The sequence below is a fragment of the Rhagoletis pomonella genome, unplaced genomic scaffold, assembly GCF_013731165.1.
Source record: "Rhagoletis pomonella isolate Grant_MI unplaced genomic scaffold, Rhpom_1.0 Rhpom_scaffold_00013, whole genome shotgun sequence".
NCBI lineage: Eukaryota > Metazoa > Arthropoda > Insecta > Diptera > Tephritidae > Rhagoletis > Rhagoletis pomonella.
The window spans coordinates 10669966-10690490 of NW_023458567.1; the positions used below are offsets into that span (position 1 = coordinate 10669966).

General features: G+C 35.2%; 1 protein-coding gene across 1 annotated transcript in view; it reads right to left on the reverse strand.

The window, feature by feature from the left end:
• Nucleotides 1-7653: 7653 nt before the first annotated feature.
• LOC118748761 (dual specificity mitogen-activated protein kinase kinase hemipterous-like) overlaps nt 7654-20525 on the reverse strand; it is a 13958-nt gene continuing 1086 nt past the window's right edge. The window contains exons 2-10 of the mRNA XM_036483426.1: nt 17487-17929; nt 17060-17239; nt 16782-17002; nt 16574-16714; nt 12458-13176; nt 12032-12373; nt 11244-11969; nt 9606-10140; nt 7654-9544 (exon numbers count right to left, since the gene is read on the reverse strand). Of these exons, the coding sequence (XP_036339319.1) occupies nt 9406-9544; nt 9606-10140; nt 11244-11969; nt 12032-12373; nt 12458-13176; nt 16574-16714; nt 16782-17002; nt 17060-17239; nt 17487-17929 (3446 nt within the window). The 3' untranslated portion in view covers nt 7654-9405. The remainder of the gene's footprint in view (nt 9545-9605; nt 10141-11243; nt 11970-12031; nt 12374-12457; nt 13177-16573; nt 16715-16781; nt 17003-17059; nt 17240-17486; nt 17930-20525) is intronic.

The window sequence follows — 20525 nt, forward strand, 5'->3', positions numbered from 1 at the left end:
TTTTTACTAGTTTTTGAACATATTAGAAAAGTATTTTCTTTTTGGTTATTGTTGTTTCCGGCGGGGTGGGTGTATGATGTATTTTGGAACGAACTTCCGTCATCCCTTGCCAAATTGGGCCGAAACCAAAATACATCAACAATATTTTCCCTAAGTTTATTTTTGCAAATAATTTAAACGTGGAAGTACATCCCGACGGGCATACGTATAATAGCTGTAAAGCTATTGCGCACACAGTCAATAAAAATGTTCATTATTTAGCCTATTTTCCATCAAAATCAAAAATTTAATTTGCTTTTAGTTGTAAAACATTAAAAAAAAAAAAACATTCAAAATGTCAGTTTTCGGCCAGTTTCGAAAAAATCAAAATTGGCGTCGTCGATTCGACAAAGCATATACTTCTCGAATTAATACTGAACTATTATTACTGCTGTATCTAAATTTAATTTTTTTTTTAATTTTAAAAATTTTTCAAAAAAATCGTTCAGGTTTTTTTTTTAAATTATTTTTTCTTCAATTGCAAGTTGGCGTTTTTTAAACAGATTAAAATTGTCTACATATAAAAATTACCTTAAAAATACATATTTATAACTTATATTTATAGACGCATATACTCATCCCACAATAACTGCAACTAACAGGCATACGTAGCCACTTAATCCCGCATTAGACTCTGTACCACTATATGTATTAGCCAAAGCAAACTTCCTTAAATACTCAACCGATCTAAGTATATACACACATTCATATGTACGTATTTAGATATATGTATCAGTTTGCAGTAGATTTTCAAACACCAATCAGTAAACTATTTAATCTCTAAACTTAAATGCATCGCTGCATAAGAATTAACTCAAGCCGCCATATAATTATGTACGTAGGATCGTAGTACTTTTCTCTGATCGCTCTTAACTTATCCTAACTTTCTTGACATCATATAAATATGTATGTATGTACCCGTGTGTATGAACTATTCTATTTATGCTTAATATATTTATCTATGTATACATATATACATATGTAATTATTGAGCTGATGATACTCCGCAACAAGAACTAGAAACATTAGAGCCGAAAGTATGAACTGATATAAAACTACGAGTAAAATGAAATGGAGTACCCTAATGAATAAAATGTAAAACTATTTAAAAACAGACGCGAAGTTAAAGAGAATCGGCGTAAAACACGAAATAGGTATAAAATAAAAAAAAATATATATATGCTTGAAAATAGATTTAAAATGTTTAAAACTTTTTTAGGTGCAAAATTAATTTGTAAAAAACTATTGTTTCGTAAAAAATCAAAAAACGAAATATTTTTAAATAAAAAAAAGCTATGTTTCTTTTTACAAGTTTCTTTTCATTATATGTAGATTTAAAAAGTGTTGCATGAAATTTTTAAGCATATTGCTTTTGCATCTTGAGTTGAGAAATGAGTAAAATGTGCTAAAGAGCAAGAAAAAACACATATTTTTTTTAATATGTTTAATAAATATTCAAAATACAAAGATACATATTTATATTTTCAGTTATTTGCTATTATGTGAAGGCTTATTGTAATTGTTTCATATAAAAAAAAAAATAAATTTGCTTTCATCAAAAAGAGGCCGAAAATAATGCTTTAATGTCCAAATTTTGAGGGGAAAAATATTTGAGAAATAAATTTTTACCAAAAAAACCAAAAAAAAACGTTTTCATGGTAGCAACAAAATAAAAGATACTAAAAACGTGAAGAAAAAATTTTTTGAGGCGGAACTTTTATTTTGAAAATGTCGCATTATTTAAATAAACGAGAAATAACCACATAAATATTAAAATTGTCGTTACGAAATATTAATTTTCATGCGTTTCACCTGAAAATTCTTGAACAAAAATATATTTTTTAAATTTTATTTTAAGAGCTTACAGTGGAAACTAATTTAAGCTAAGTTTATTTGCTGCTAAATATTTACAAATATAAAATATTATTAGCGAAAATAAAAATGTATTTATGATTAAGCGATAAAACAAAATTCGTTGTATTATTAAATTGTTTATCGAAGTTAAAGGAAAGTGCGTAAGTATGGGCTAAAATTTCGAAGTTCGAAAGAGTAAAATATTTCAATGGCACAGAATTACGATTTATTTTTTCAATACAAATTTTTAAAGAATGATTCTTCTGATCGCTGCTAGAGTTTATAACAGTTATTCGATTAGTCATCAAAATAATTTTTTCGCTCTATAAGCACTTAAGTGAACTTTTGAGAAAGTATGCATATTTCAATGACACACATTTTCGATATTTTAAATTTTAAACCAGATTTTACAGCGGTTACGTGCGCTTTTCCGTTGTGGATCATTTTATAACGTTTGTATTTTATATCCGACCTTTTTTGTGTTTATACCAGTTTTTATACCAGTTGAAAAATTCTTTATTCGCCACATGAGCACTTAAGTATGTAAACTTTAGGAGAAAGTATGTTCATTAAAAGACACCCAATTGATATAAACTTCATTTTCCAACCTTCAATTCACTATTTTTCGACCGGTTTAGTAAACATTTCTTTATTTTTTTTTTATTTTTTATATTAGTAATAAAAAGAATACACCCAATCCTTAAACCGTGAATAGTAATATTAAGCGCCATTTTTGTAGCAAAACTGTATCCAAAGTATGTTAGGCCAGTTTTATTTTGAAAGTTATATATTTAATCGCTGCGTTGTAGAAAGTTTTACTTCCCGTTGAATTTAAACTTTAAAGATTTTGCGATATTATACCAGTAACTATTTTAGGCCGGCTCTACTGATAATAGGGTAATAGGGACAGCTTTCCGGAAATTTTAAAATTTCTGGGTAAAAAGTGTTATTAAAGTCGTTTCCATAGATTTTTTGGCTTCACTTTGCTGTTGTGACAGCTTAATTGCAGAATGCTGCTAAAGTCACAATCTTTGGCCAGACCTACACAGATGCGGCCGTGATGGGTTACATATTGTGACTGGCTTTAGTTCAGAGCTGAAAGCCGTTGTGGTTGTGCCACAAATGAGAGTTGTTTACCAGAATCTTCTGGCATCTAGCCTCTTCCATTCATATCAAAATATCGATTTAAATAACTATCCTGAAATGGGTTTGTTTTTATTCTCTACCGCAAAATTGGGGTAACTTCACATACGCGATTTTACATTAACTTGATACGCAATTTTGTACTTTAGACGACGATGTTATTTTTTTAATTTTATTGCATTTATATTTTAGACTAGTGTTTTTTCATTGCTGTTGTTTCAACAATGCATTGGATGATAATAACTACATATTAAAACAAAAAAATATTATAAATATTTTAGACCAGTTTTTCAGCTTGAAACTTCAGCCGAATTTACGTTGCAGACCACAAAATTCTATATATTTATGCATTTCACCGATGTTTGAATTTAGACCAGTTTTGATTTTTAGACAAGTTTTTATTTTAGACCAGTCAGTTGAAATTATTTTTTTACATACATATATGACCAATTCGCACGTTGTATTATATAACTGGGTATCGAAATATTGAGTGGTATAAAAAGATTTTAAACCAGTTTTTTCGGCACTCAATTTTGAACAGAATTCAAGACAGACAACTCATTTATTTCAGTGAAATAAATTATATTATTCTTACCCATTCTAAACTTGGCATTTTACCACTTACCACGAACCTTCTCCTTTATTTCCAAACTTTGAAATAAAAATTCACAAATATTTGCATATGTTTTTTTCGTTTTTCGTTTATAGTTTTATTTATATGTTTTTTGTTTTGTTTTTTTTTTTCTGTTTTCTCTTATTGTTTTCGCGTTTCGAACTCATGCTTAATATATTTCACTTTTTTTTTTGCTTTTCCTTTATCGACCTAACAGTTCTAGTTTTTTACGTTTTTATACGCAAGTAATTTTGCTTTTCACAAGTTCGCAGAGCGCACCGAAAGTCTCTTCACCAAATTTTTTAGGATTTTTGTGTTTAAATATTTCGCATACATTTTCTATAAATATTTTTATGCATGATTACATACATAATTTCTATGTGGTAATTTTTCCATCGTGTGTTTTATAATATTGAATATTGATTTGTTTTAATAAATTTTACGATTTCCGATATACTTTTATTATCTAGTAAGTATTTTAAACGATTTTTTCAGAGTTTTAAGGGCATAAATTTCTCATAAATGTGTGTCTGCTATACGATAACTACGCGATTATTAATTATATTAATTGTAATAATAAATTAATTAATTCCCTTTAATTAAATATAGTTTAATTTTATTTAAGTCTAAAAAACAGCAGCAAATCAAACATCGTATTTATGTATGTATAGATAACAGCGCAAATGAGGCGAAACTTTAACTTTCGAATTATTCGTTTTTGTTTTTTTGTTACTTAAAATTTATTTTGCAGACTTTTATACAACTTCTTGATATCTTTTTTTTTTGCACAGTGTATAAGGTACAGGATGCATTGCTTTATAATTTATCATTTACGTAGCTAAGCAATTAAATATTGAAACTATGTATTGGAAAGGAAAAACTAAAATGAATGCCAGCATTTTTCGTTTTCTATTTGCTTTCATCTTGTGTGTGTGTGTGTTCCTAAGCAAGCAACGCAAGCTTTTGTGTCTGACTGTAAATTCTACTAAAGTGTGTTGCATGGTATAACTTTATATTCTGTTCATTGTTATTATTGTAGTTGTTGCTATTAGATATGTGTTTAACATAATAAATTAAGCTACAGCAGTAAGTTAAACTTAAGATTTTTTTAATTGTATTTCTGTTTGATTTCCGTAAATTAAGCAGTAATGCAATATATGTATATTATAGTTTTTAAGTATTTGTTTTACATATAAATATTTTATTTTCGTATATTATAGAGGTTCATTGAACACTGCATAGATATACATACATACAATTTACTTAATAATTTATTGTGGTTGATAGTTGCTTTAATCGTTTACTTCGAAATTATTTTTACCAAACGGATTTTGGTTTAATACGATATTATTTTCAATACAAAGAGCCGAGTTTTTTCCACAAATTACGACTAAATCCTTTCTCAAAGTTCGAATGTGGGAACGTGGCTGATTATTTGGTTACTTTTGTGTTGGTGAAATAAGGGGCATTCATACAAAATTTAATAAAAAATAAATTCAACAAAATCTAAAAGCAACAGAATTATAACCAAATGTATTTTATGAACAAAAAATAGTTCATCAGCGAAGAGCTACATATATTTATCAGGCTCATTTCAGTGAGTTTGAACCAAAATCACTTTGAATTCAGTTTCAATGGGATTGAAATTCACTCGGTAGTGAATTGCTGAACCTGGCTGTATATATCATTCATCTAAGAGGAAAACACGGTCTTCGAGCTAATTTTAATGAAAATTTGTAGTCTTAAGCTGACAAGAAGTAATAATTTGATCTCCCTAATAGGCACGTGTATACCAGTTTCTTGGCTAGCATTTCTAGGCATTAAGGAAATTTGAAAAAAATAGCGATAGACTAATGTGTATAACAGTTTAATAACCTCCTACGCAGAATGGTTTGGGATTTTAATTGCTGTTGTAAACAAAATGTATACCAGTTAACTAACTTCCTATATTAAGTTTAAGTAGTCTAATTTTGGATTTTAATTGGTGTTGTAAACAAAATTTTGAATTCATTTTTTGAGAGATATTTTTCTAAGTTTGCAAAGTAAGTTGCGCAGTTTTTATGGAAAAAAATCCCGATTCGGAACATCTTTAAAACATGTTTGTATTAGTTGCACATTGCATTTTTGGGTGAAATCTATTATCTTTCCAAACATGTACATGCTTTGCATTCTCAAGCATAACATTTATTTATACGAAGTTTTTTAGTTTTCTGCTAGAAATTAGTACAATTTTGGATAGTGCAGCTCTAAACCCCTTAACCGACAGCGCTTTTGAGTTGCCTTGGAATATTTTTCGCTTATTATGCCACGTTACACTAAACCGCTACTGTAAATCGTTTATGCCAGATTTTATGCCAGTTTTTAAAACTAATTTTCTGGACATTTTCACATAAATTTAGAATATTTTCCTATCAAGTATGTCTGCTGGCACCAAAATTAAGGAAAAACTTTATACCAGTTTTGGAAAATACTTTTCGGATTTTTTAACGTGTATTTAGTATACTATTTTTGTCTAAAGTATGCTTGCGAAGTAAATTAAAAATGTTTTCCTCTTAGGTGTGTCTCCTACCACTGAAATTGCTCAAATTATTTCATACCAGATTTTAGACCAGTTTCGGAATATGTTGCAATTTTTTGGAAAAATTTATATTTGTTAAAAACGCAACACATAAACATTTCCCAAACAAATTTCAATAAAAACCTTAAACGTAGAACGTTTTGGGGAATATACAGTGGCTCAAACAAATGATCACGTGTTGATTTTTTTCTTAATATTCGTAATGTTCTTCGAGCTAATTTTTTTTATATTTTTCTGTAAAAATACAGTTTAAGCTTTCAATTGGCAAAAAAATCGCTTTGATTTGTGATATTTTTTTGGAGACTGCTTTTGCGGTTTCTTTTATATAACAAGTGCAATTTACAAAAACTGGTGTTAATTTTTTGAAATTGTGTTGCTAACAGTCTCCCACATTTTATTTCATAAGAAATTTAGGCTTATTTGAAAAAAGTCCAAAAAACCGTCACAAAAACAAATTTAAAAATCAATGGGATTTTTTACCCGTTTAAAACTTTCATATCCAAAAAATTTTCTTAAAAAATTTTGTTGAATTGATTGGACGGTATCTTTTTTATAGAAAAATAACAAAAATATCTAGCTCGAAAAACATTAGGAATATTTAAAAAAATAAAACCAACACGTGGTCATTTGTTTTAATCGCTGTATGTATTACATGCTCTTTACGTATGCAATTTATATACCTAAATACCAAGATAACTTTAAATTAAAAAATTTTTAATTTATTTTATGTATGTATATGCATCATAACACCAAAATATTTATCAATTTTCCGAAAGCTATAAACATACATACATAAGCCTAACACTTGACTACAACGCTTCTCTAGAAACTCTATTTCTCGCTTAAATTTGGATTGTCATTTTCAGAATTTACAGTCGATTGGCATTATTGAAAATCTGTATGCTACTGCTATTACAATACTATCTTTTAATTATTTATTTTGTAATAAAATATTATCTGTGCTAACTCCGTCGCTTCGTTGCATTCGCGCTTATAAATTACCACATAATTTTCAGTTTTTTTTTTTTTGCTTAACATTTATGCTACATTTTTGTTGTTGTCCAACTTACACACTAAGCTAAAGACTAGGCTTACAAAATACATTACAATTCCACAAACAAGTAAACAATTACAAGTAAATTGTTTTAATCAGTCAAAAAAATATTTAAGTTTTAGATGTGTATGAAAAATAGCCAAATCGCGTCGAAGATTATTTGTGAAATAAAAAAAATGTGGCTGGGCAACATAACGTATGTATAAAATTACAAAAAAAAAAAATCTTACACGGTTATGTGAATAGTTTAAATTTTAAATTTTAGCTACGATACGCCGCTTTCTCCTTTCCCATTATAAAGATATATTTTTTTCCAACTGTATCGAGACATTTATAAGGAACTAGTTTCTTTATGTTTTGATGTTTCTTTTCTGCCCAATAACCTGACGAGCTTGAAATATTAAGAAATCAAAATTAGCACCTCTAAAATTGGTCTTTGCTCTAGCATTATCGTATTTGAATCACTCGTCAAAAACTCTCAATGCAAGATTTTACAATGCTAATTTTCTGCAGCGAATTTAGAAGCACGTAGTTTGATTTTTTTTTTACAATTATGCCAATTTTCAAGTCAAGCAGCCGTTTTACATATTTTTTACATGGTAGTAAATTTGTTACATTTTCTATGGGTAACGCTATTTGTCTGGGCGCTTAAAACTAGTATGCAATTGCCAATTACACAAAGTAGACGACGTACTAACATCTTCTCTCCGGTTTTTCTTAATCTTTTTATATGGCGATTGAATTTCACATGGACTACATCAAAAGCTTCATAATTATCTTCTTTACGCTATAAATTTGCAATATCTTATATCAAGCGAAACCGTTCAGATACACAAATATCTACAGATGCACTTAATCAATACGAAGAGAGTAGTTTATTTACTTTCTGGTTCTCTAAGACCTTCATTTGTATGTGTTTATTAATAATTTGCTTTGAAACATTTTTTAAATGCTAAGTAATATTTAAATTCGCAAAATTTAATAAAGTTTACAAGTTTAGACCTCAAATAAATTTTACCGCGATTTTTTGCATAAATAAAGCCAACTTAAATATTTAGACCAGTTTTTACCAGCTGTCACAAAGGTTCAAAATAAATTTTTGGCAAGTTTTTATGTAAGCAAAGCAAGAAAACGAATTAAATAATTTAGACCAGTTTTTATACCAGATTAAAATCTTTATATTAACGGAGTTTTGCGCCGGTTTTCTTTAAAAATTAAAAGTTTTTTCATTGCTGCACGCATTTTTTTCTGCTCATATCATGTTTTTCATCGACGTCTTCTCTGGAATTCTTAAGTTAGACCATATGTTTTAGACAAATTTCAATTTCTTTAATATTATGAGCAAGTTATTTATATCATAGCTTTATATACGTTTTCCTGTTGTGAAAAAGCCTTCATTTTACTTTAAACCAAAGACTTTTTCAAGTTTCTTAGGCTCAATCCGAAATCCTTGTGCTACAGGGCAACTTGTGTTATTGCCTAGCCCACTTTGCTTTAGTTTGATTAATCCCATTAATTTATTTAGCACAACGTTCAGTCCGTATAGAGTTTTTATGATTTTGTTTCGATTAAACACACCTGTTACGCACACAGATTATATACATACTTGGATAATAGCTAACTTTAGAAATGGCTTTTTTCACTTTAAAGCTTAAGAACAAAATCACAAAATTGCAACTGAAAACGAGCACAACGCCCGACACAAAATATAGTCGCGCATAATGTTTGCGAAGAACGCCAACACCAATACAAAATACATACATACGTATGCTGCTACTCGTCGCGCCGAAAACGCCAAAAATCACGCTCGCGCGCCAATACATCCGCCACATCCGATGCAGTCATTCGATCCACTGTCGGGCTGGTTGTAATGGGCATCGTATCTCCCGCCATATGTGTGTGTAACGCGTCTCCACTGATGCCGACTGCAAGACGAGTGGGCAAGCGTCGTGTCATTGGCGGTGCACTCAACAATGCCGTGTCATCCTGCGTGGTTGCTCCTAACTGAACGCTACCTACGCCGCCGCTGCCGCGAACACCGCCGACGCAGTTGCTGCCACTTCGCTCGCCTGCATCCTCCTCAAATCCATACCAATATCACATGAGCATTATTTGCAGTGCTACTCATTGGTCGATCGTGCGATATATGCGTCGCTGCGGTTCGGGTGTGTAATGGATGCGGGTGCGGAAATGTTGTGGTGAGCCAGGGACGCTCTCAGAGCCCCGACGAGGCGGTGGCAATGGTGGTGAAGCGTTCACGAAACTGTAACAGTGTAAATAACGTTGTCATATTAAAAGTATCGCGCAAAAACAACCATACTCACCGCCGATTGAGCAGCGGTGAACCGCCTGGTGGCTGTCCGCTCAATTCCAGCAGTTGTTTGCGCAGCAGTAGTGGTGATTGACCGCGATTGTATCGCGGCGGTGGATCCGGACTCCGATGTCGACGATCCAAGCCTGTCAGGAGGTGCGCATTAGAGGGCCCACCAGCCATGCTGCTGGCCCCCGCCGCTGCATATCGACGCAAAAATCCGCTTGTACCATCGTAGAAGTCGCTTCCGCCAGTGTTGGTGGCGCTGCTGGCAATGGAGACCGCAAGACCGCTGGGCTTCGGCTGCGCTTCTGTAGGCGAAGTGCTGTTGCTCGTGTTGCTGCTGCTACCTGCGGAAAGTGTGCGATAGTAGGCGAGTGTAGGTTTTACAGATTGCGCGCTCATTGGCAGGCCACTCTCATATCCAATGCTCTCATGCTGACTAGCTGCGCTGCTGCTGGTCGGGGGAGAGGCTGCAGAATGCAATTGTAATTTAACATAGGAGGCAAATTGGCGCTTCATGGCGCCAGTGAATGTGTTAAACCAGCCTGTGATGTGGTGAATTGGAGGTGAAGATGGCATTGAAGGCCAGTGCAGGGTTTGATGAAGTGAAGTGTGGTGTGTTGATAGTCAAGTGCGGTAAGTATGAGTAATGGTGAAGATGGTGAGTAAATGAGAGCGTGGTGTAGGAAGTTACAAAGAGCAGACATGTGAAAGCATTGTTGGAAAATGTGAGAATGAAAACAAATATCAGAGTGGTGAATAAGGAAATGCAATGTTTTTAGATCAAATAAATTATGTTTAGTGAAGTTTTTATGCAGAGGTATGGTGAATTATTTGACGCAAAATTGGGTAAAATTTTAGAATTTTTTTGTTAGCGGTGTGGTGCATTACATATACATGTATGTGTACAAAAGTGTGCAACATTTTTGTGAGGTTTATGTGTTTCAGAGGTGTGGTGAATTATTACTCCAAAAGTTTATAACATTTTAGTGTGTGATTGTGGTGTGGTGAGTTATTTATAGAAAAGTGTGTAACGTTTAAGTGAAGTTTTTATATTTAAAGTGTGCAACATTGTTTGCAAGCAAGCAAGCGTTAACATTATTAGAATATTTTTTTTCGTTTTACAGCCAAGCAAAGCATTGAAAAGGAAAAATAGAACAAATAAGAAAAGAATATGCCTTGAATTACATACATATGAGCCGAATAGTGTAGATATGAGCATTGTTGAATAATATACTTAGCGAAAACTTAAATACGAAAAGTGGGGAACTGCTTTGAACTTATAATAAATAGATTATTTACCAATTTGTTATTTAAATTTCTTAACTATTCTTTCATTTAAATACGAAAATCATGAAAACTAAGTGCTTTTACAGTTTATATAGTAGGGGTAGTACCAAAAAACTCGCTCTCGCTTAGAAAATACTTTTGAAGATTTCACCACTGTTCGTTTTAAAATGGTCTCTAGTCCCATAAAACAGGCTTCAATCCAAACCAAATTTGTGTAGCATACTTTTGTGAGCACTATTTATAACGGGAAAATATATTTCTAATAAAAAAAAGAACTGTGCTAAGGTGCAAAAAGTGCGAAAGCCAAGCGGCAGTCAAAAATTAACAAACGAATCCCCTTTTCGAATTGTACACTTACCATGTTCGTCTCTGTATTCCTTGCCAGCCACGCCGCCGCCACCACCACCACTCACCTCAGCACCCGTATGCGTTGTTAACGCTGCCGCCGTTGTCGTTTGCCACTGCCGACGCGCGTACAACTTGCTCAGCTTACTCGCCATGCTTCCGCCACTACTTCCACCGCCAGTGCCACCGCCGTTTACGCCACCTTCGGCGGGCAACTGCTCCGGCGAAGTAGGCGGCGAACGTGAGCTACGCACTGTTTTTTCATTTAACGGCAAATAGTGTTGGGGCAATGGTTGATATTGTAACTGACTGGGACTAGCCCCAAACGCCGCCGCCGTGGCATAGGGCGCCGGCGGTGGCGCGCAATTTGGTGGCGATCGCAGCTGTTGCCCATGCAAATCACCCGGCGCTATTTGTGAAGATGAGGATTGTGTGGATGATTGACTAGAAGTTGAATGCGATGAAGAGGCAGCGCTGGTCAGTGGCAAGTGATGATGAGTGGTTTGTTGTTGAGGATAACGTTGCTGTTGTGGCAGTTGGTAGTGGTGCTGATTACCTGTGCTGCTGCTGCTACTGGTGTAATGTGGTGTTGTGCCGGATGCTGAGGTAGCTGTGGTGGCAGCGGTTGTAAGATAATTGCCGGCAAGGAAGGGATTGGTAGATTGCTTTTGCTGCTCCTTACGCTTCTCCAGCTCCTTCTCACGCAATTGATTTTGTTGATGATAGAAACGTTGCAGAACTATAAGAGATAAGCGACCAATGAAAGTCTTCTTTTTCAATTTAGAAACCCTATTCACTAACCTATTGGACTATGATTGCCCGGCACTCGCTGTTGCGTGTTCAACTCAGTGCGATTAACTGGTATTAACGAAGGTTGCTGCTCTTTTATTATCGGCTCTACGACCGTAGCCAGGGGCAACGTTGGCGTGGCAGCGCCGGTCTGAAACCGCTTACGCGCCATTGCCGGCGAACTTATACCCAAATTTTTTGGAGTGGCCGGGCTGTCAAACGCATCGAACGCATTACCACCCATCTCGTGGACATTCGGCATGCGCCACAATGGATCCACCTGATGCGGCTGTGGTGTATGATGCTTCTTTTGGCTGAAGGGCGAAGTGGTGAGATTGCGCATAATCGTCTGACCTGCAGGACGTGAAGATAAAAATTAATAAATCATAAAAACGCATAAAAATTAATGTGTAAAACTGCACACGTTGGCGCACTCACCTATACTACTGAACATCGACTCCTTTTTGGGGCTCTCTGCACCACTGCCAACGCCTGCACCGCCGCCTGCGTACTTCAATCCTGCGCCATTGCTATATTTCCGCTGCAGGAATGGCGATTTACGATACAGTTTGCTCATCTCGCTGACAATATGCGTCGTGTCGTCCTTGAGCTGCGCATCCTTGTAGCTGCTGCTAGGTGGCGATTGGGGACTACTGCTGTTGGCGCTATTGTTACCCGAACCGCCGCTGCCATAACCGTTGCCACCGCCGCCGATGCCGCTGACGACACTTCCTCCTAGACCTACTCCTCCGCCACTTGCGCCGCCCCCGCCCCGTTCACCCTGTAAATGATTGTTGGCAATGCTGTTGTTGTAATAGCTTGCAATCGGCTGAGGTAGTTGCGATGGTTGATGATGATGTGACGCTTGCGTTTGCACATGTGGATATTGTGGATGATATTGTGGCAGGTAATCGTCTTTTTTTGTGTAGCGTGACTGTGTAGCTGCAGATGTGCTGGCGCTGTGATAGGAATTCTGATAGCTTGGGATGTGTGTAGCATTAGTGGATGCTGCAGGCATTTTCGGATTTATTGTCGCTGTCGATGTTGTTATTGTAGTTGGCATTATTGTTGCAGTTGCAATTTTATTATGTTTATTTGTTGCTGCTGTTACATCTCCTCTGAGTGTAGCTGTTGTAGTAATTATTGGCATGTGAGTTCTGTAAAAATCGTGAAGCGAGATATTAATGGAAAATCGTCATAGAAGTATGACGACAAAAGTTTAAATCACTTCCACTAATAAATAAAAAAACATTGAAGATGACAAATTGTGTGTGTGAGTGCTGATATATGCGTCTATCTATATGTAGTTGTGTCGGTTGTGGAGAATATAGCGAAAATATACAAATTATTTGTAATGACTTGAAGTCATAAAACCGAGATTTTTGTAAAAAAAAGTGGATTTTTTATTTTTAAAGGATATTATTGTGGTATTTCATGACTGGTAAACTAAAGATTGTGATTATATGACTATACATAACGAACTTTTTCAATTAACTAAACAAAAAAATTTAAATAATCGTGCCTAATTAGATTGAGATCCTGCTTCTGCTCCTAATTTTTAAATCCTAGGATTATTCTTCTATCTTGGCCCTTCCATCGTGCTCGTTACCGGCCTTTGTGCAAGCCATGACTAACGCTGAATATTATTACATTTTACTATGTCCTTATTATTATGCGTTTACTATAAGGAGTTCCGCCATTCCATCTTCTTCGGCATTCGATGCCTTTGATGAAATGATGTTGCAGATAATATTTTACTCGAAATCCCCAAATCACGCGCACCATTTATCGTCATCGTCAATATTTCTGCACTTTCTTTTTTTTAAAGAGTTATTCTGCGCTTAATCACCAGGGCGACGTTGCTGGTTGTACAATTTCTGTATCCTAGGTATACAAAAGTCCTGCGCTATTTCAAAGTTATAACCGCAAACTGTGACGCGTGTCCTAATAAGGAAGAAGGAACTCTTTACTGTCCCCATTTACAGTTACACAAACCCGTTCTGCCTTCTTTAAGAACGCTGCGCTGACGGCCTTGCTATTGGGACTGACGATGTCAATGTCATCTTCATTGTCACTGTTGTTTCTACGGGGTCTGGGCAAAGGGAGGTGTGCCAGATGAGTGGGATTCTACTGACATGTGAAGAGGTGGTTGGTATCATGAGAGGCGTCTCCACATGACGGGACACTCAGGGATATCTGGCACTGTCATCTCTTTGCTGTGCAGTGCCACTGCGAATCATATTCTTATTTGGCGCTGTAACCGCTTAAAAGTCCAACTCCATAACAAGCTTTTCAGGCTTTCAGCAATAGCTGAATTGTGTAGCTGAAAACCTGAAAAGCGCCAAACGCCTAAAAAGCTTGTTGTGGAGTTGTACTCTCTCGATTTTGGCCGAGTTCAAAAAACCACGCTAGTTTTTTCTTTTCTGTGCCAACAGACACCAATTTGAAATTTGAACGGAGCTAAATATTCAGCCCAAAAAAACTATACACAGCCCAAGTAGTTTTGCGCTATCCTAAATTTAGAGATAGCGTCGAATAGACATCGACGGAAAGGTTATTTGTCGATTTTCCTATGAGGATTAGTCACTGTCAAAATTTTACCAATGATGGACTCGCCAAGCCTAAATGAAGAGCTTCAGTCTTTCAGACCTTGTAAGCAATATAAAGCTTTATCCCGCGATGATTGGCGCAAACAGCAGGAACACATTCCTTGCGAAAAGTATACTGAACTTCCAGTCTTGGCAGGTTTTCATCAGATCGACTCGTGGTTAACTTCTGCATGCACATTATGAACTCTTCGCCGCGAACTGTGAGCAGATTTGCTGTTAACCCGTATTGGTGAGCTGGGCGACGTATTATTCAGTCCGTGTAACATTTGTTTGTTTAGTCAATCGTATGTTTGGATAGTATAGTGGTTAATACCCACGCCAGGCTAATACTGAATATGAGATATCTACTTGTTCTTCTACTACAACAAAGGTGCTAAAAGAGATTTCGTACAGCGTGCGAAAGCATTTGTGCTAAGATGATTAAAGTACGGAATGATATATCGTTGCGCAATTCATCAATTATCTTTCATATTAAATACAAAAGTTGCTTGCGACAAAAATACAGAATACAAAAAAAAGGAATACTACTAAATAAAATTATTTTTCTCGAAATAGAGTACATACGCCAAAACCAAAAACAAATAAAATTCAGCCCAAAACCTTCAAAAAATGAGGGCAGTAATACAACAAAAAAAAAACAATTAAGGCAAAATTTAATTCAGAAAGACAAGCTTATGCATTTGAATGAACCATCAACTTATGTAAATAAAAAATGCTTTCAATGAAACAATGATATGAACACAACAATAAACAAATAAAATAAGAAAAATTAAAAAAGTATACTTACTGAATTGGGAGAGTATGATTTATTGTTTGTTTTATTATTTTTGAGAGGGTAATAGATTAGGAATTAGGTAACCTACAAAAAATTTTAATAAAAAGAAAGAAAAAACAAATTAAATGTTAAAACGCAAAAATTATGCTGGGAGCAACATTTCAACTGTTTTTATATTATTTTTATGTACGTTTTTTTTTGTTTAATGTTAATATTTTAGTGTATAAGAAGTGGAGATGTTAGCAGCGTAAGTGGGATAGGAGAAAAATATGCGTTAAATTGGTAAGACAGTAGCGCATGAAACTGGATGCAAATTATTTTAAAAGACTTCCAAAACTGTAAGTCAAGAGTAGAAAGAGTTAATTTTGATTAAATTTCAGGCTCAAAGACTAGTAAAAAAGAAAACGAATTCAAAAGCATAGGTATGTGAAATTAAAAATATAAAAAATTGGGAAAATAAAACTTTTTAGACGAAAAATAAGGAAACTTTTACATGCGCCTGAACCGATGTTGAAAAAACACGAACGAAAACTTTGAAAAAATTTCCGAAACCTTAAAGGGCCTGGGTTGAGATTAAACGGAAATACAAAACCTGAAGCACATCATTAATATGCGTATTGTATTAGATATTTCTCTAATGGTTTCTTACAAAAAGAAAGCAAAAATTTGCAGCTTTAGAATAAGTATGAAAAATTTTGTTCCCTAAATAAAAAGGCATAGAAATTTTGATGAAGCTGCTGAAACTTGTATTAAAAATGCACCCGAAGATCCAGTTAACGCTTTAATATTTTAATGGACTCCTTGGTTTTCAATATTTAACATAATTCGAATTTAACAATCTTCAAGCAAACGAAAGTCTTATGTATTCCATGGACTTTTTAATAAAATTTATTATGTAAGTATTTGCTTCTTTAAATTATTTGAAACTTTAACAAAATCGTCTGGCCTAGTTTTCATACATATTTACGTACATCCAACACGCATACAAGCAACATTCAATCCTACCTCGAAGATCGACATAGATTAAGAAGAGTTGAATTTTGAAAAGTGTAATAAGTACAATGTATTGCTATGGGGCGTGAGGCTAGCGCGCGACGGGACGATAGCGTGTGGAAAAGTAAAAAAGATTGGGAACTAACTTATCTATATGTATGTGGTTTTCCTACATACCTATGCATCTCTATGTCGGCAGACTCGACCACAGTTTTAAACCATTGTACAACATTCACGTCAGCCGCGTCGTAGCATCGAAAAAATGGCTGCTGTAAAAGTTCCTGATATCTGGGCCGATGATGTACATTTTTCGTTAAACTGCAAAATATAAGTAAGGCACTATATCAGTTTCAACATACCAACATAACCGCTAATTTCAACTTACCACTTATCGACAAAGTTACGAAAATCTTGGCTGAAGTCGCAACCATCACCGTATGGCAAACTAGGTGGTTCATGATCTAGAATTTTAGTCAGCACCTCAAAGTCTATGTTGCAGCCCTCGTAGGGTGATCGGCCGGTAGCGAGTTCCACGAGTGTTATACCCAACGACCAAACATCGGCGCGTATATCATATTTTGGCTTTTTTGGATCGATGCGTTCGGGCTGAAAGAGATCGTCATTTATTATATTAAGAGAGTATAGTTTGATGCCAGCACTTACCGCCATGTAAGCGGCGCACCCGGCTGAGCGCGTATTTGCTTTCGAGTCCACGAGTCGCCCGCTGATACCAAAATCACATAACTTTATATTGCCTTGCTCGTCGATGAGTATGTTTGAGGGTTTCACATCGCGATGGATAACGTTATGTTTCATCTTTAGATATGAAAGTGCATAAACCGTCTGAAGAAAGAACATTGCAATTTGTAAATTTAAAGAAATGTTGAGCAATGGAAGTAATATCTAAGATTTTTTTAAGTTCCTCGATAGTATAGTGGTCAGTATTCCCCACCTAACTTTTTTAACTCATTTCACTAAATTGTTATTATTTCCTCGATAGTATAGTGGTAAGTATCTTTTGTTGAGTCTTCTCAGCCAATACTGCACTTTTTAACACTTAAGTTTTTTTTAACTTTTTCTAATTACTTACCGCAACCGTCACCTTTCCTAGTATACTCTCTGGCACCGGTTGTTTCGAACGCTTTAGAAGTTTATCGAAACACATCGACATTAGTTCCATGCAAATCCAGACATCTGGTATATTTACAAAATAACCCAAACAATGCACTATATAGGGACAGTCATGTGAGTTTAGTATAACGTCCAGATCCATTAGTATGCGATTATTCTCCTCATCATTGCCAGTGCTACGCATCTGTTTTACAGCCAAAATAGTGCCTGTCGGCTTGTGACGCATCTTTACTACATTCCCACTGGTGCCATTACCCAAATCGCTCAAATGTTCCAAATCAGACATTTTACTTGGATATTTTTGGCCATTTATGGTTAAGATGCCCGATTGTTGTCGTATTCGTTTAAGTTTTTTGTGCATTTCTGTTTGAGGTCCATTGCGATTTGTGTTGGGCATGACCACTGTAAAGGGAAAGAAAATTTAAGTGAGTATGTTGACTGTACTTAAAAATGAGCTAGTAAACTATACAGGATTTACTCATCAAAAATGTTTGGCTTTATATCAACGTATTGCAAGAGGCATGGGTATCTGGTGCAATGCCAGGTGAGTAAGAATTGGGTTAGACCTTGTTCTAGCAGGTTTCCAATTCATCTACGAAAATAGAAGGAGGTTGACTTTTTAATACACAATTTTCTCAGTGATTGATGGTTGCGGATCTTACCGCTTCGGAGTTCTATGTCTCGGGTGCTTGCTCAATGGGAGTGGGGGCTATTTTTGCTTTGCATAAAAATACTGCATTATTCCACTCTCATTTCTGCTTGTCATCTAGACATACATACATAGAGTAGGAAGAATAATTGTCTCATCAGAAAGAGGTTAAAGGAAATTTTTGAATGAAAAAATAGCAATCAATAAATCAGAAATAAACTTTCCTCTTTCTCCCCACCACAACGACAATACAATAAATTGTTCTATCCGCTAGTCGCATTGCAGCTGGTAAGGAATGAATTTCCGCTTTGATTGAGCATTGTTGCCAAAAAAAATAGATTGCCTGCAATGCCCGACCTCCACCCACTCAACCACCCACAACCGAGGCAACACAAGGGGCAACATTACAAGAATAATAAACACAACAATGATGACAATTCACAATAAACCCCAGAGCAATACAACACCCCAGCATGCTTTACAATTTTCACATTTCTATCACCCAACACCAGCGTTGCCTTTCTGTCAACAATACAGGTATAGTATTATTAGCAACACTGTGTTTTTATTTTGCAGTAGCAAGCCGATTTTATACAATGATGTGTTTGTTTTACACTTGTGTGACAATTTTTGCTGTTATTGTAAGTTGTTATAGTAATTTTTGGTTTTGCTCTACCGATACTACCTTGTATGAATTCGCAGTAGTTGCCGAAATTATTTTACTTTGACTTACCGATTGGTTCTAAAAACTTCGTAAGCCTAGCAAACCTCTACAGTCGGATTGAACTATAAAATATAATAATCACGTCGCAAAGGAGCAAACCAGCCATGGAGAAGTGGTTTAAAAATAAAAGATGTCAGGTAAGCAATGGTCTTTGCTAGTTTGCGCAATGGTTTGAAGTGAGGCTTTGCAGAAAGGAACTTACAAAGCTTCCAAGTAACATACAGGTAGTTTATTTTGTTGATGGGCGATTTTTGCGTGCAATTTGAAAATTTTTTTGGGGATTTTTGGGTAATTTAGATTTCTTTCGGGGTAATTAAATGAATTGAAAACGGCAACGCTACCAACAAACAAATGATACACAGCGTACATGCAACAACAACAGCAAATTGTAAAACAGTTGCGTCAACCAAGAAGATAAACATTTATTTTGCTACAAAGCAAAGAAAAACAAAAATAATTCACCATTGCAAACGAAAACTATGCCGCTGTGCGAAAAAAAATTACTGCAACAATGGCCATTAAAAACTAAAACCTTAACTAACAAAAGCGCGACGCCGGCTACACAAACTCACACCACCAGCTATAGTATATCCTCAAAACCAACAAAGCAATGGCAGCGCCGGCGGTGTCGGCGTTGAAGCAAACAGCGCTGCCAAAAAAAGACACACAAACATAGATTCTGATAAAATAAAGAAGAAAGAGCACAGCCGAGCCACGAAAATATCGCACGCCGTTTTCAAAAGAGTCACAACTAAAAATAATACGTTTGTCAGGAAATGCGAAAAGATATTTCTTAGCACATGATAATCATATGGGCAAAGGCGATTTTACCTTAGGTTTTTTTTAACAAATTATAACAAAAATTTGTTCCAGCTTTAGTTGAAAAGTAAATAAAAGCTGTGTGCATTTTTAGTGCATAATCTCAAAAATTCCAAATTTTGAGTTGTGACTTTTTTAAAGACGGTGTGCGATATGACTTTGCTGATCGTTCGGAAATACCAAAAAACCCAACGATAAGCAACAATAATGCAGTGCAGAAGTATAGCGATGGCAGTAAAACCGTCACGAAAAAACAAAAAACTAAATAAAACAAGAGCAAAAACCAAATGTAACAAAACGAATCGCCCAGCAAACATACCAACTGGCCATTCAACGAAAACACCGTAAAAACGTAGTGCAAAGAAATAAAAAACCAAAAGTGAAATGAAAGGCGACAGCAATGAAAGAAGACATATAGTAATCGCATACATATTACTATATATCCAATCCGAAACCGAGATGTCAATGACGAAAACAAAAACAACAAAAATAAATCCAAGCAAGCGCCACAATAGCGCATAACGCAGACGACAAAGGCATGCGGCGTCTGACTGAAGGCGACCGCGAGTAGAATCGTCCGACAGCTACCAAGGTAACAGCCAGGATTAGCTTAAATATGCGCTGCTACTGTCGTCAACGTCTCTGCGACTGAGAAATTAACAATAGCCTGCGCAGGTGCTCGCATATGGTGTGAGAAAGAACCACTCACGTTGGTACGCTATATAGTTTTGCTGTTTTTTTTTTTTTTTTGTAGTTCTGTACATTGTTTTTATTGTATGTGCAAAGAGCTCACGGCCTGCAAAAGG